Source organism: Carassius gibelio, chromosome B1 (genome assembly GCF_023724105.1).
Source record: "Carassius gibelio isolate Cgi1373 ecotype wild population from Czech Republic chromosome B1, carGib1.2-hapl.c, whole genome shotgun sequence".
Taxonomy (NCBI): domain Eukaryota; kingdom Metazoa; phylum Chordata; class Actinopteri; order Cypriniformes; family Cyprinidae; genus Carassius; species Carassius gibelio.
In genome coordinates, this window is record NC_068396.1 from 32,151,246 (window position 1) to 32,168,038 (window position 16,793).

A 16,793-nucleotide genomic window follows, 5' to 3' on the forward strand; every position below is an offset into this window, starting at 1 on the left:
CTGTATTTTCTATCGCCCTACAGTAGGGTTCCCACCTTCAGCAAGACAAAATAAGGGACACTCATTCACGAGTCGTAAGGTCACGAGGTCAACAAAAGGAAACACATAAACATTGAGGGACTCAACAATAAACCATGAGAAAACATGCTCAAATATGCAAACTTGCAACAGAACACATTAATATCGATATTTTAAATTTGATTATTTATAATTATTATTAATTATTATTTGTCTTTTTGACTGCTCTGCAGTTGTGACCTGAATGGGATGAATTATTGAATAATTTACCTATCTTATTCATTTGCTCAAATTAGGACTACATTATTAGGTAATTTATTTCCTAATTGTTTCTAAATAAAAAATAATTGCAATATAAAATTATAATATTTTATATTAAAATAAAATAGATTATATTATTATAATACAATTATTATAATTATAATAAAATACATATAAAATAATTATCTAAAGTAATTTCAAATTTGTAAATGATTATTTATTATGTATAAATGTAACTTATATAATGATAAATTAATAAATGCGGTCTATCATTAATTATAATCTATCAATTAATCTCTTTAAAAATATAACAATTGTGTATATCAAGCTCTGATAATATATGGAATATCATATTAACAGACTATCCAAATTTTATCAAAACTTTAGGCCTATCCCTTTCGTAGCATGGATGTGCCTGTCACTTTAAAGGTATGGTTCATCCAAAAAAAAAAATTCTGTCATAATTCACCTTGCATAAAGTTTTTGCTACTGTTGAACACAGAAGAAGATACTTTGAAGAATGTGGGCAACTAAACAGCTGCTGGTCCTCAGTTACTTCCATAGCAGAGAAAACAAAATCATCAGGGCCTTTCGCACTGCTTTAGTTCCAGAACTGAATGTACAGTACTGGGACGATTTTGCCCGAACCATTTCCCAGAACCATTTAAAGGGTTGCATTCGCACCAGTCTCGCGTCTTTCATTGGCCAATGCCCGCCCATTGAATGATATGTCCAACAACCAATCACAGTTTGTGTCATTCATCATCATGCTTTAAATATTTCCACATACTTTTGAAAATCCAACATTTAGTTGATCCTACGTGCCCGTCATCACAGTTGTAAACAACGGCATGGTATCTTTGTTTTCAGGCGGAACGTTAAAGAACAAGACACACACGTCTCACAGAAATCCTGTAGATTTCAACAAATAACAAATTCAACATTCCTGAAGTGGTTCACAATAATGGATGTGAAATGTCAACGTATACGTAAAGCGACTGAAAGAATGGAAAGGACAATTAAGAATCTCCAACTAAACTGGTAATGCTACATTTGCTACAAGTCCCTGCACTTCAGCGTCTGGATATTTGTCGCCATTCTCAATATTTGCCAAATAAGTTGATACAATGTTTACAGTATCTTTAAATGGTGTTTTAAATCATGGCGGGTGATGGCGTTTTCAATCCATCTGGCCAATCAATGTCTACGGTCAGTTCTAGTTTTGCTGGTTAGACACTGCTCCGGAGCTAATTTGGCTCTCCGAAAAGGCAGTCTAAAAGGTAGGGGGGGCAATAAACATAACATTTCTAGAGCAATTTTTGAAAGGGAGTCGGGACACAAATAATCCAGCTAAAATTGTACTTGTGAGGGCTTGTATATACAGATGAATACTACTATTAGTGCAGCAGGGAGGCCATTGCCAAATTAGACAACGTCAAGCTGTTGTGGTCGCACCGTGACAGCGCTCGTGTCCGTTGTAGACATTACTATTCAATTCAATTCAATTAAATTTTTGTTCAATTAAAGTTTTTTGTATAGCGCTTTTTAAAATAAAAATCGTTTCAAAGCGACTTTACAGAAAATTCCGTTTGTGCACGTATGACAGGATTTTTTGAAAAATTAATACAAGACGCAGTCAGCCAGACGATTAATATTATTCATATTATTAATAATTAATAATTTTTATATGATGCAGTCACACTTGTAGCAATATTTGTCAGTTCTGTTTTTTTTCAGGGCTAGCATGATCATCTGGGGTCCTCTGAGGGGTCAGTATCATCTATTCTCAGGTGTTCTGGATCTGTTCGGGAGAATAAGAATGCACATTTGATCAGATACAACTATACTCACAATTTAAGAGATACATTATTCGAATGCTTGGCGAAAGAGATGTTTTTTTAGTCTAGATTTAAACAGAGAGAGTGTGTCTGAACCCCGAACATTATCAGGAAGGCTATTCCAGAGTTTGGGAGCCAAATGTGAGAAAGCTCTACCTCGTTTAGTGGACTTTGCTATCCTAGGAACTACCAAAAGTCCAGCGTTTTGTGACCTTAGGGTGCGTGATGGGTTGTAGCGTGGTAGAAGGCTAGTTAGGTACGCTGGAGCTAAACCATTTAGGGCCTTATAGCTAAGTAATGATAATTTGTAACTGATACGGAACTTAATAGGTAGCCAGAGCAGAGACTGTAAAATTGGGGTAATATGATCATATTTTCTTGACCTGATAAGGACTTTAGCTGCTGCATTTTTGACTACCTGTAGCTTGTTTATTGAAGAAGCAGGACAACCACCTAGAAGTGCATTACAATAGTCCAGTCTAGAGGTTATGAATGCATGAACTAGCTTTTCTGCATCAGAAACAGATAACATGTTTCGTAGCTTGGCAATGTTTCTAAGATGGAAGAATGCAGTTTTTTAACATTGGAAATATGATTTTCAAAAGACAAATTGCTGTCTAATATAACACCCAGATTTCTGACTGTAGAGGAAGTAACAGTACATCCGTCTAGTTGCAGATTGTAATCTACAAGATTCTGTGTAGTGTTTTTTTTGGTCCAATAATTAGTATCTCTGTCTTATCTGAATTTAATTGGAGAAAATTATTTGTCATCCAATCTTTTACATTTTTAACACACTCTGTTAGCTTAGATAATTGGGAAGTTTCATCTGGTCTCGTTGAGATATATAGCTGAGTATCATCAGCATAACAGTGGAAACTAAACCCGTATTTTCTAATAATATTACCAAGGGGCAACATGTATATTGAAAATAGAAGGGGACCTATGACGGATCCTTGTGGCACTCCATATTTTACTGGTGATAAATGAGATGACTCCCCATTTAAATAAACAAATTGGTAGCTATCGGACGGATAGGATCTAAACCATCCTAGAGCCTGCCCTTGAATACCTGTATAGTTTTGTAATCAATCTATTAGTATGTCATGATCCATGGTGTTGAACACAGCACTAAGATCAAGTAAGACTAGAAATGAGATGCAGCCTTGATCTGACGCAAGAAGCAGGTCATTTGTAATTTTAACAAGTGCAGTTTCTGTGCTATGGTGGGGCTATGGTGAAATTCTTCATACAGATCATTTTTGTGCAGGAAGGTGCTCAATTGAGCAGACACAACTTTTTCTAAAATGTTTTACATACATGGAAGATTTGAAATAGGCCTATAATTTGCCAGTTCTAGTTTTGGTTTCTTAATAAGAGGCTTGATAACTATCCATCACAATGTTGTCAAGTCCACGGTTTTACCATGGAGTTGGGCTACTTTTGCCACAGGCTGTTTTTTCAGTGAATAAAATATCCTTGACAGCCTTACTTCCTGGAGCTCCTCAACTATTGACGTCTCTCTCAAAGCAGGCATTTAGACCAGAGCACTGTGAAGCAAGGAAGGGGGAGACTAAAAATCTTTCTAAACATAAAACGCAGTTTTGCCCCATTTGTGTTGTTTTACTACTTACACAATAATTTAAAGTATGAAACATTGTTATTTGCAATACACAGCATGGTTTTTAATCATAATTTTAGGGGGGATTTATGCATATGGGGAGCAGAAACTGTTTGGTTACCAGCATTCTTCAAAGTATCTTCTTTTATGTTCAACAGAAAAAAAAAATATATTACAGGTTTGGAACAGTTTGTGGAAATGTGTAAACGATGACAGAATATGAATTTTTGAGTGAACTATCCCTTTAAGTCAGTCCACTGTGAGTAACTTACAGACACACGTCTCTTCAAAGTGCCCGTTCATCATTAGTTACTGCAAAGGTAACTAATGATAACTTTCCTATTCAGCCCTTCATCTGGGGATCCATGTGTTGAAAGAGCAGATGTGAGCTCCAGATGTTTTAAACCCCGCAGGTTTAGCACATGCTGTGCTCGTGTGAGGGCTTTAACACGTGCAGTGTCACAAACTAGACAGTAACCCTGTTAACACTCTGTAAAACCATGTAACATTACTTTCACAAGTATACAAGTGAGAAACAAGTCATAAAAACAGGAAGAGTGTTATTATTAGCCTATACATCTTTCATAATCTCGTGAAAATTGAATCATGTTCCAGGAACATAAAATATGACATTGTGACATACAAGAGCGGTCACTGGGGTGGTACTTTTTTAAAAGTCACTGAAATGTACCATTTTGGTGCTAATATCTACCTTTGAGTTACTAATATGCCCCCGTTATTGGTAAATATGGTACAAATGTGTAGCTTTTGAAAAGGTAGCACCCCAGTGACAGCTTTTGTACTTTTTTCCCTCTGAGAGTGTAAGGTATTGTAGTGTACACATGGCTCTTTTATCATTTCCATCTGATGAAGTTTACTCATGTTCATGTTCCAAAAACAGTGTGGGGAATTATGCATGGTAAAGCTATACTAATAATGACATTTAAGTGTCAACCTTAAGTGTCTTAAGTGTTGATTTTTCGAAATTGAGATTTATAAATAATCTGAAAGTTGAATAAATATGCTTTCCATTGTTTGGTTTATTAGGATCAGACAATATTTGGCTGAGATACAACTATTTGAAAATCTGGAATCTGAAGGTGCAAAAAAATCTAAATACTGAAAAAAATCGCCTTTGAAGTTGTTAAAATGAAGTTCTTAGCAATGCATATTACTAATCAAAAATTAAGTTTTGATATATTTACGGTAGCAAAGTTCATGGAACATGATCTTTACTTGATGTCCTCATGATTTTCGCGATAAAAGAAAAATTTATAATTTTGACCCATACCCAGTGATTTACTTTTGTTCTCCAGGTTCACATTTGGCGCCTTCAGAGCTACAGTATTTCCTGTAGTTACGACTCCACCTAAGACAAGTGTGGTCAACAGTTTTTTTTAGAAAGAGGACATTTTATTCTGGTATCTTGTCTCACGAGTCGTTGTCTTCACTTCTACAGGCTGTTTTTATGTTCGTCATTAGAAGGCAACGGTATCATGGTAATATATTTCATTTTAAATCACGTTAGGTTGAAACTACTGAGATGACTGATTGCTTACTGCACTGCACTGTATTTTGGCACAAGACGTATAGTTGTAACTAATGAACAGTCTGGTCATTTATGGTCAGTTTAAGTCAAGCAATGATAAAAACAAGGCTGCAAACATGCTTTTATTACATGCTTCTGTAAAAGGTTATGGAAAAATAACTATGGGATACATTTAATTTACTTGTCATAGTATTCAGTGTCTGAAGACAGATAAATCAGATATTTGATTTATTGAGGTTTTTGATGGATAAATCTCATGTCTTAAAGGTGTGTCCAGCTATACTGCTTCTATCCTTCATCTGGATCTCTCTGATGGCAAAAGGTATATTATGTGGTAACATAATGAACACCAGTCTTTACCGAAGGCTGTTTTCCGATAAGCAGAAAACAAAGTTTCTTTACTGGCAGCACATTTGCATACAACAACTTCTCTTAAAGCAGCATCCTGTGTCACTTCAGTTGAGGTCAAACGGTCACAGATTACAGCTTTCAGTACTTGCAGTGTGCACTTTGTTTTTAAGAGTTTTAAGGTTCTTCATCGAACCTAATTAAGTACCTTGATTTTTAGTGCGTCTCCAAGCAGGCTTGCATGCATGCATTTATATGTGTATTGCAGGTGTTCAGTATGACGTGACTCATATCGTCAGCAAAATGTGTGTGGTCCAGCAGTCGATGGTGCTCATACCCTGCAAACACACTTCTCCAAACGAGCAGGTGAGCTCAGCCGAATGGCTCTTTGAGAGATCGTCGGGGGAGAGGGTCAGGGTTTCTCAGGACCCTGCGTTTGTAGGCCGTGTGGAGTTTGTGCAGCCTGCCGCTGGAAACTGCTGCTGAGGAACGTGAGGGAGAGTGACGCCGGCATCTTCCGGTTTGTGCTCAACACTACTTCCGGACAAACTTGGACAAACAATCAGGGAATCCAGCTAGAAGTAACAGGTGAGTGGAGAGCCAGATAGATGATAGGTGTGAATAAAGACCTTTAAGATTTCAGTGTAAGAACTGGAATTTAACCAATTATACAGAATCAACCACTAATCATTGGGTTGCTTAAAGCTAAATTATGTGACTTTTTTCAGAATTAACAATGTTTAAATCTTTACATTTCTTTATCTTTATATTTACTTCGATTCCTTGGGCAGATGTCCATATCCAAAGTAATTTACATTGCATGGCATATCATGCACTATAGCAGCAGTTCTCAAACATTTTCACAGGGGAGAACAGTTTCCAAGGACCCCTAATAATTATTTAAGCAGTTAAGCATATGTTTACTACAATTTATACACTTTTGCACTTCTGTTTTCCTGGAATTTAGAAGTTTTCTGGATTATAATAAATTTACCTGGATTACCTTTTTTTTCTATTTAGAATTCTAATGGTTAAATTTAATTGTAATCAAAAATTAAAGCTGCAGTTGGTAACTTTTGTAAAAAATGTATTTTCATATTTACATATTTGTGAAACCTGTCATAATGTCCTGACAGTAGAATATGAGACAGATAATCTGTGAATAAATCAAGCTCCTCTGGCTCCTCCCAGTGTCCTATTGTCATTTGCAGAAATACACCGCTCCCGGTAAGAAACAACCAATCAGATCTGCGGTCCATAACTTTTTTTTGTGTTCAAAGTATACAAAATGTATATAATAAGTGAGTACACCATGAATCCATTTTCCAAACCGTGTTTTTAACTTGTCCTGAATCACTAGGGTGCACCTATAATAAGTGTTTATATTCTGACTATTTTAGATTGCTTCGGGGGTACCGCGGCGGAGTAACCCAGTACCTTTGTGATTCTTCATAGACATAAACAGAGAGAGGTAGTTCCGGCTACGATGTTCTTCCACAAGACGCAAGCAGTTCTGTTTATTAACCGCTAGAACGTCAAAAGTTACCAACTGCAGCTTTAAATCTGATAATTTGAAATCATACAATATATAGTTTAAAAAAAAAAAGAAAAAAAAGAAATATATTATTTTTTTTTCTCAAATGTAGTTTTTCCCTCAAATTCCAAGTTTTACATTTAAATTTTGCTGAATTTAATTTTATTGGTTTAATTACATTTAAATAACCTGAAGGCATGTTTAATGAATTATACTCAATATTTTATTACATTTTACAATAATATATGGCCATATGAAAACTTTCTTCTTTTTCTATTTTTTTTAAAGGAATGAATAATCACCCTATTTTTGCAGTGAACACCAAACTACTGGCCTACTTCCTCTTAAAGAAGTCCGGGTGGAGGACTAGGAGGAAATTCAATTCATAGCCCATAGATTTTTAAAAATCAAAATCAAAATAAAAGTCATGAATCAAAATATTAAGTCCAACACACTCCCCGTCTGGGGTTCATTAACACCCCACTTTAATCTTTGGCTTACTGAAATGTTTTAGGGTTGAGTAAAGCAAAACCATTTCCGATATTGGACGTAAGAAGGTTTTCTGCACACCTTCTCTAATGAGCTTCAATTCAACTTTCCTTACAAGGCCATCTTCACTAACGTGTTAGCAACAATGGCCATAGGCTACTGATTTTGCTTAGCTTGGCAATCTTTCATCAATACAATGTCTCCTTCCTTGAGACAAGGCTTCTTGTCTTGCCACTTCTGCATATTCTGAAGAGTGGAAAGATACTCACGATGCCATCTTGTCCAAAATATTTATTTTCCAAGTCATCTCCTGTGGGATTCTTACTACAAAGATGCCATCCACTACATCCTAGTTCTTTAGCAGAATGTGAGAATGACTGTGAGATGTGGCTTGATTGATTTGGTATTGCGGTTAGACATCAATGCAGAATGCAGAATGCACCAATGCAGAATCAACAAGGTCATAGCTTTCCTGAGACAATGAATGAAAGAGTGGAGAGTTCAAAAGGAAGTCTGGCCCTGTAAGCCATGTTGTGCTATTAAGAAGATCAGCTGCTACAAATCTAGACCCATGATCTGCAAGATTGCCATCCGATGGAACATACTTCCACTGATTCGGAGTCGATGACTGAAGAATGCTTTGGATTCTGTTATTCACATATACATAAAAACGTCTTGTTTGGTTGTGAATACATCCAAGACAATCTTACTGTCAGTGAAGAAATGAATGCTGTTGAACTGCAAGCCAATTTCTTCTGTCTCAACTGTGAGAACTGCAGCACACAGTTCCAGTCTTGGAACAGTGAGATCTGACTGTTGTGCCAACTTTGTCTTTCCAACACAAAGACAAGATCTGTTTGACCCTTTTGAGATGTGTATCTCAGATAAGCTACAGCTGCTACAGCTTTCACAGATGCATCTGCAAATATATCCCTTGACTGGAGCTCTGATGTAGGGAACTGCAGGTTTGAAAGAACACCCATCACCTGCCCTGAACGCCTCCCCACACAACCATTCACACCCTTCACAACTCCTGCAACCAGCCCTGAATGCCTCTCCAAACTACCGTTCACACCATTAACAGCTCCTGCAACCCATCCTGAACACCTCTCCAATCAAGCACTCTCACCATTCTCACCTCCTGCATCCCCCCTCTCCCCCACACCTGCAATTCAGATCAGCGAGGATGCGGTGCGCCAGGTCTTCCGGAAGCAGAAAAGGAAAAAAGCACCAGGTCCAGATTGTGTTACACCAGCCTGTCTGAAATCCTGTGCTGACCAGCTGGCCCCCATCTTCACACAGATCTTCAACAGATCGCTGGAGCTGTGCGAAGTCCCTTCATGCCTCAAACGTTCCACCATCATCCCCATCCCTAAGAAACCCAAAATTACAGGACTAAATGACTACAGGCCTGTGGCTCTAACGTCTGTAGTCATGAAGTCATTTGAAAAACTGGTGCTGGGCCACCTGAAGGACATCACTGGGCCCTTGCTGGATCCTCTTCAGTTTGCCTACAGAGCAAACAGGTCTGTGGACGATGCAGTAAACATTGGACTGCATTATGTTCTGCAACACCTAGACAGACCGGGGACTTATGTGAGGATCCTGTTTGTGGACTTCAGCTCGGCCTTCAACACGATCATCCCAAACCTCCTCCTGCCCAAACTAAATCAGCTCTCCGTGCCCACCTCCGTCTGTCAGTGGATCAACAGCTTCCTGACAGACAGGCAGCAGCTAGTGACGCTGGGAAAATACACATCCAGCACCCGTACAATCAGCACTGGAGCTCCCCAGGGCTGTGTTCTCTCCCCACTGCTCTTCTCCCTGTACACTAATGATTGCACGTCTAAGGACCCCTCTGTCAAGCTCCTGAAGTTTGCAGATGACACCACACTCATCGGCCTCATTCAGGACGGTGACGAGTCTGCTTACAGACAGGAGGTAAAAGAGCTGGCTGTCTGGTGCAGTCTCAACAACCTGGAGCTTAACACCCTCAAAACAGTGGAGATGATCGTGGACTTCAGGAGAGACCCCCCTGCACTCCCCCCACTCACCATCATGAACAGCACTGTGACTGCAGTGGAGTCATTCAGGTTCCTGGGCACCTCTATCTCTCAGGACCTGAAGTGGGACATTCACATTGACTCCATCGTGAAAAAGGCCCAGCAGAGGTTGTACTTTCTCCGCCAGCTGAGGAAGTTTAACCTGCCACAGGAGCTGCTGAAACAGTTCTACTCCACCATCATTGAATCCATCCTCTGCACTTCAGTAACTGTCTGGTTCAGCTCAGCTTCTAAATCTGACCTCAGAAGACTACAGAGGGTAGTCCGGACTGCTGAGCGAATCATTGGTACAATCCTCCCTTCTATTCAAGAACTGTACTTATCCAGAGTGAGAAAAAGGGCTGTCAAAATCACTCTGGACCCCTCACATCCAGCACACTCCCTCTTTGAACTGTTGCCATCTGGTCGACGCTACAGAGCACTGAGCACTAGAACGACCAGACACAGGACCAGTTTCTTCCCTCAGGCAATCCATCTTATGAACAGCTTATAATAACGGCGGACACACTACACTTTATATTTATATACACACACACTTATTTATCTAACACACATACTTAGTATACACTTAAATTTTGCACACAATATATATGTACATACATAACTTCATTTTGTAATATACTTGCCTACAATTGTCATTTGTATATTGTTATTCACTCTCTACTTATTTGTATTTTTTATTCTTTATTATGTGTTTTATGTTCTGTCGCTGTCATTCTGTTGTACTGCGGAGCTTCTGTCACGAAAACAAATTCCTCGTATGTGTACATACCTGGCAATAAAGCTCATTCTGATTCTGATTCTGATTCTGAAAGATGAATGAGTACGCTGTATGGAGTTCCTCCATCGTATCCATTCTGGCTTCATGTCATCTGGTAATGGGGAATCCCAGTCTTCAGCCTGTGCAGAGAGTTCCTTAAGCAACAACATGCCATTGATGGTAATAGGAGCAATGAAACCAAAGGGATCATATAGGCTGTTTACTGTTGACAGTAAACCTTGCCAGGTAAATGACTTCTTGCCATCAACAGCCTGGAAGGTAAAGGTATCTGATGCTATGTGCCAGGACACTCCTAGGCTACGCTACACTGGAGTATCTTCCACGAAGAGGTCAACATTTTTGATGTCCACAACACGTAATTCTGGGTGAAATGCCTCAATCACTGCAAGTTGATTAGAAATTATCTTATGTAGCCTAAGATTCTCTACTGCAAGCAGTTTGTTTGAGGACTTGAATTGCTGCTGCTTCAGAAGGAAAGGACTTCAAAGCATCTTCAACAAAGAAGTCACATTCAACAAACTCTGGTAATAGTGGGGGAAGGACTATTGCCGGACACATGAACACTGTGACGGGTGGGGCGTTGCCGAGAGCCGTTGGAATGGGTCGAGGCCGGCGGAGTAACTGGAAAAATAGCGACACCTGTGCCACTCACCGATCTCGAGTCCCGCGGAGGAGCTCTGGAAGGATAAAAGAGGAGTAATGACAATGAAGGATGAGAGAGGAACAGGCCTGGACTTCATTTTGTGTGTTGGTTTTGTTTGTGTGCAGAAGTCGTCCATGAGGGGCTGTCGCACTGTTTTGTGTTTATTTTATTAACAAAGTTTCATTTGCACATTCTCCGGTTATCGCCTCCTTCTTCCTGTGACTATGAAAGTTTTTACATTGGTACAAACATGCATTCTGTATTCCACTATTTCTTTACCTGGGTCATTGTTTTGGTACCACAAAAAGCGCAGGTAATCTCTGTGATCTTTTCTGACTAAAAAGCAGTGGAACATATGTTGAATGTCGGCAGTTATAGCCACAATCCCAGGAGGCTGTTTTTGAGATCTGGCCCCTTAAGTAGGACATAATTCATAGAGACTCCATCATAAGGTGCACTAGAGTCAAAGACTACACAGATCTTGTTCTTGTTCTTAGATCTTGTTTGGTTTCTTCAGATGATAAACCCCAAACAAAGGCAGATACCAACACTCCTTCTGGTCCTTCTTAAGAGGGGGAGCAATTTTTGCATGTTCATTAGCAAACATGTTCTCTATAAACTCAAAAATATGTGCTTTCATCTGAGGACATTTGTCCAAGGTGCCATGAAGTGAAGGAAGACGGTTGTAAGCATATGCCCTATTATTTTGGAGCCTTCTTTAAGGAACTTGAAATGGTAAAGGAGCCACCCAGTCAGTACATTCATCTTGATAGACCTCTTTGTCAATTAAGTGAAGAAACCTTTCATTATCCACTGATCAAGCTTATGGTCAAGCTTATGATCTCTAGATGTACGAATGAAAAGGAATTGCCCTAACTAGTGCATTTGTGCCATTCAATGTGAGATGGTCTTGAAACTGAATTTTACTGCCATAGTACTCTTTTACATGAAGCTGACTCACAAGGGTGGAAGAAGCTGGGGACGTCCACTTTCAAGTATGAAAAAGTCTTAAAAACATCTACATGAGTAGGTTGATTAGCACCTCCAAGACAAACATCTCCAATGACAACCCACCCAAGATCTAACTTTTGAGCAAATGGAGTGTTGTGCGGTCCATTAATCTGTTGGTGGACCTTGTGGACCCTAATGAGGTCTCTATCAAGGGCTGGTATTTCATGTGCAATATCCCTGAGACGACTGAAATGGCATGCTATGTCGGGGTGGGAATTTCAGAACGAATGTTAGGAATCTGGTAGCACTTTAACAGTATAGGAAGATGAAGGCTTACATTGCTCTCCTTCCTGATGTCTCTTTCAGTCCAGCACATGTCTTCAGTGAGTATGGAAAAGAAGAACCTTTGATTTGAAACTTATCAAAGAATTATGTTCTTGCTAGTGATCAGTTGCTCTGCTCATCCAAAATGGCATACCTTCTTTTGGATTCCTTCTTGTTACTCACAGGATACACAAACAAATCTTAGAACATGCTCTAGAACTCATTCCAGATCCACAAACTTCAGTACATTTTGATGTTACCTCCTGAGTAGTTGGGTCAGTTTCCTCCCCGCCATCCTCTGAGACAGGAAAGACATTTTTCTTCCAGGTTGCTGGACCAGGGTGTAGTGCTGAAATGTGATGGCCACTGCCACATTAAATAAACTGAATTACAGCTTTACAGTTTTTTTTGCCATTTGAACTACTGAGGAGCAGCACCTAAAGCACACTGAATGTTCCTTAAGAAACTGTTTACGATCTTCAAGGTTTTTCTCTCTGAAGCCTCTGCATTTTTACAGAGGATGATACATATCATGGATGAGACAGTATCGACAAGGATCAACAGATCTTATCCTGGCAGTTGCATCTCTTCTCTCAGATGTATCCACTTGAGTTTTATGAACAGTTATAGAAGCTTACCTGTATCTATCTTGTCTGTCTCTCTTTTGTTGAGGTACTGCAGAAAAAATAGATCTGTTCTTGCTTTAGGTTCTGAACTAGTTAAATTAGCAAACACAGAGAATGGTGGAAATGCCACAGAATGCACTTTCTTGTACTTGGAGCCATAAGATATCCATTTCTCTTGGATATTGTAAGAAAGTTTCCCAATGATAGGACTCACTCCATGAGCGGTGTCAATATAGGACAACCCAAGGAAGATAGCTCGGCAAGCAAGTCTCCAAGATCACGCAACCTATATGGCTCTTTATCTTTAATTCTAGGAAACTTTCCAATTTGAAGAAGAGAGCTCTATTAATTGCTTCTGCAGAGCCACACATTTCTTCTAATCTCTCTCAAGCCATTTGTAGACCTGCATGTGGCTACCTAAAATTAACTGGTTTTATTCTTTGTACCTTCTCTGATGAATCTCTTCCGAGATATTTGATGTCTAACTATTCCTCTGGCCTGAGGTCAAGGTCCACAATGGCACTTTTAAAAGATGATCTCCAAGCACAATAACTCTTAGGTTTATCATCAAAAGAGCTCAGTCCAGAAGTCACCAGACTGCGTGCAAGGTACTTGGCCAGGTTATACTGTAGGTGTTTGACACACACTCAACACTGCTTTGTAAGCCATTTATAGATGCTTTAGAAAGTTGAGGCATAAGAGAAGGAAGAAATTAAATGTACCCTGATGTGTAGAAGTACACAGCAAAATCCCCAGTGTTAATTTAACACTCTGAGTGTAGAGTCTGTGGACTCATATAAACACTGAAGCAGTGTTAAAAGTAAAACACTGAAGCAGAGTTGAAGTTAATGAGATAATTACGAAATTAATTGAGTCATGATTGAGCATTATTGATGACACCTGATGTTAACAAGCAGAATCACCAACCGAGAAAATCACAATTTGTGTGTCACCATTGTAGTGGTCAGTGTTTGCTTTAGTTGGGATCTTGGCTTGTGGCTTTTTACTTTAAAAGTTTGTTTTGCAAGTCAAGAGCAAAAGTCATACTGAAATTAGTTTTTGTGTAACAAAATGGAGCAAGCATTCTTACACAGTGCACACAATGTTTCTGCACTTACTCCAGATTTCTCTCAACATGGGGAAAGAAAATAGGAAATCAAACTAACTGGTGTTACTTATCTTAAAAAGTAACTCCAGTAAGATAATTTCTTGTAAACAACAAGTGTGTTACTTGACTAGTGACTTGAGTAATTAAAGTAATCTGATTACATAACTTATTCTACCTTTAATGTGTTACATATTAAGCATAGATTTCTTCTTTCTGCTCCAGATGCGAACCTGGAGGTAAAGACGGAGTCTGATGCTGTGATGGAGGGAGACTTGATTATGTTTGTCTGTGGTTCATGCATCCCCTCCATGACTGTACCAACCTACATTTGGAGGAAAGATGGGCAACTGCACAGTCAACACCATGGGGAAAACATACTTGTTTTGGAGTCCGTCGAGCTGAAGGATGGAGGCAGATATTCCTGCACCATAAGCGGTCATGAGGGACTGAACTCTGCATCTCATGAAATCACTGTTAGACCTGGATGTAAGTTAGTTGAGAGGTTTATTTTAAAACATCTCATGTGTATTCACAAGGAAATGGCAAATCAACAATCTTCAGTTTGTTTCACTGTTTCTGATAATAATGCTTACAAAGCAACAGCAATAAACGTGGTTGGAGTTGAGTACAACTGTATGTTTTACTGTTGTCATTGCTTACTTCTTTGTCTGTTTAGATCCTCCAAAGAGTGTCTCCGTGTCCATCAGTCCGTCTGGTGAAATAGTGGAGGGAGATTCAGTGACTCTGATCTGCAGCAGTGACTCAAACCCTCCTGCTCTGAACTTCAGCTGGTTTAAAGGAGAAGTTATTGTAGGATCTGGAATAATCTACAGCATCTCAAAGACCAGCTCTGATCACAGTGGAGAATACAAGTGCAAGTCCAGAAATAAACATGGAGAGACAGACTCTGATAATGTGATGATGAATGTGAAGTGTGAGTGAACGCTGGTACAATAACTGAGAACAGATCCTCTAGTTTGAGTGTGTTTTATTATTATTCGCTAATGAGACATTTCATTCTTTCTGTTTTAGATGCTCCAAGAGATGTTGTGGTGACCCTAAATGGATCTGCTGAAATAGTGGAGGGAGATTCAGTGACTCTGATCTGCAGCAGTGACTCAAACCCTCCTGCTCTGAACTTCAGCTGGTTTAAGAAAGGAATGTTTGTAGGATCTGGAAGAATCTATAACATCTCAAACATCAGATCTGATCACAGTGGAGAATACAAGTGCAGATCCGGAAATAAATACGGAGTAACAGACTCTGACAATGTGATGATGAATGTGAAGTGTGAGTGAACGCTGGTGCAAGAACTGAGAACAGATCCTCTAGTTTGAGTGTGTTTTATTATTGTTCACTGATGAGACATTTCATTCTTTCTGTTTCAGATGCTCCAAGAGATGTTGTGGTGACCCTTAATTCATCTGCTGAAATAGTGGAGGGAGATTCAGTGACTCTGATCTGCAGCAGTGACTCAAACCCTCCTGCTCTGAACTTCAGCTGGTTTAAGGAGAATCAAAGCTCAGCTGTTGGATCTGGACAGAGTTTCATCATCTCCAGCTTTAACTCCAGACACAGCGGACGCTACTATTGTGAGACTCAGAATCAACATGGATCTCAGAGATCAGCGTCTGTTTCTGTTAAAGGTGAGAATCATCTCTGTTGATCTCAATGAGCTCACTGTCTGTATGTAAAGAGTAACAGTTCTTCTTCCTCTCGTCTGCATGACTGAAGAAAGCAGCTCATCTCTGATCATGTTCACAATGGGAATCTCTGCAGCTGTTGTCTTGACGTCTGCGATTCTGATGGTCTTCATCAGGGATTTGATCAGAAGGTGAAGGAGACTCTGTGTCTGTACTGTCAGAAAGATTCAGAGTCAGTTTGTGTTCATGTTCATTTCTTCTTCTCTCTCAGGAAACGAGCGACTCCATCAGAAGAGGAAAATCCTGGAGGATCAGGACACAATAAGACTGTGAGTAAATCTCCTCATGCATCTTCTCATCTGTGTCTGTCAGTTCTGGAGGGAGAATGAATTCTCTCATCATTGTGTGTCCTCAGCTGGAGTCTCCTGAGGACACCTACATGAGCCTTGAGCCCAAGTCCAGATGTTTTGAATACGACACACTGGATGTGAGTTCCTCTGTTTATCATGTGGATATTTAACATCAGATCTAGTTAGTTATTAATATGTTCACTTCTTCTCTAGAATATGAAGAGATCCTGTGAGAACACAGACCACCCTGAAGATTCTATATATGATAATTTTTGACAATTTTAATTTGGCATTCATTTTTAAAGCTGTGCTGTGAAAATGCAAAATTTTATTTTACTTTTAGATATCTCTTTACATTGACATACCTTGAATATTAAGTATTTTCAACTTGACAACTTTAGTTAATTGTTACATTTCTGAAAGTAAAGTGGACTTACTTTAAGTTTTCAAAACCAAAGTGTTCATGTTCATTCCACATAATTTGGCATATTTTCTTATTCTTCCAAATAAATAGTTTTTTCATTTCAACTGTTGTTTTATTTCAAATGTTTTAGTCATGTTCTGGTTGATGCAAGTTGAAATATTTTAGTTTGTAAGTAAAACAACTTCAAATAAATCTACTGTACTGATGCTACTGGACACATCT

The 16,793-nt window shown here is 39.1% G+C and overlaps 1 protein-coding gene across 2 annotated transcripts; it reads left to right on the top strand.

The window, feature by feature from the left end:
• The first annotated feature begins 5,111 nt into the window (after window positions 1–5,111).
• Window positions 5,112–16,675, top strand: LOC127949512 (B-cell receptor CD22-like). Of its 2 annotated transcripts, XM_052546910.1 has the most exons (11): window positions 5,113–5,237; window positions 5,555–5,609; window positions 5,904–6,223; window positions 14,377–14,640; window positions 14,831–14,962; window positions 15,319–15,444; window positions 15,543–15,800; window positions 15,889–15,988; window positions 16,069–16,126; window positions 16,213–16,284; window positions 16,361–16,675. In XM_052546910.1, exons 4-11 carry the CDS (start codon window positions 14,415–14,417, stop codon window positions 16,421–16,423), a joined length of 1,035 nt encoding a protein of 344 aa, XP_052402870.1. In that variant the 5' UTR covers window positions 5,113–5,237; window positions 5,555–5,609; window positions 5,904–6,223; window positions 14,377–14,414; the 3' UTR covers window positions 16,424–16,675. The 2 variants fall into 2 exon arrangements, with proteins under 2 accessions (XP_052402871.1, XP_052402870.1); XM_052546911.1 differs by lacking the exon at window positions 15,319–15,444 and having other exon boundaries at window positions 5,112–5,237; window positions 14,831–15,088.
• Window positions 16,676–16,793: the final 118 nt, after the last annotated feature.

Bases quoted from the DNA above. Each gene is read 5' to 3' on its own strand.
- LOC127949512 (XM_052546911.1), top strand. From the start codon at position 14,415: ATGGAGGGAGACTTGATTATGTTTGTCTGTGGTTCATGCATCCCCTCC. The intron at 14,641-14,830 runs GTAAGTTAGTTG...TTGTCTGTTTAG, and splicing joins AATCACTGTTAGACCTGGAT to ATCCTCCAAAGAGTGTCTCC. The intron at 16,127-16,212 runs GTGAGTAAATCT...GTGTGTCCTCAG, and splicing joins GATCAGGACACAATAAGACT to CTGGAGTCTCCTGAGGACAC.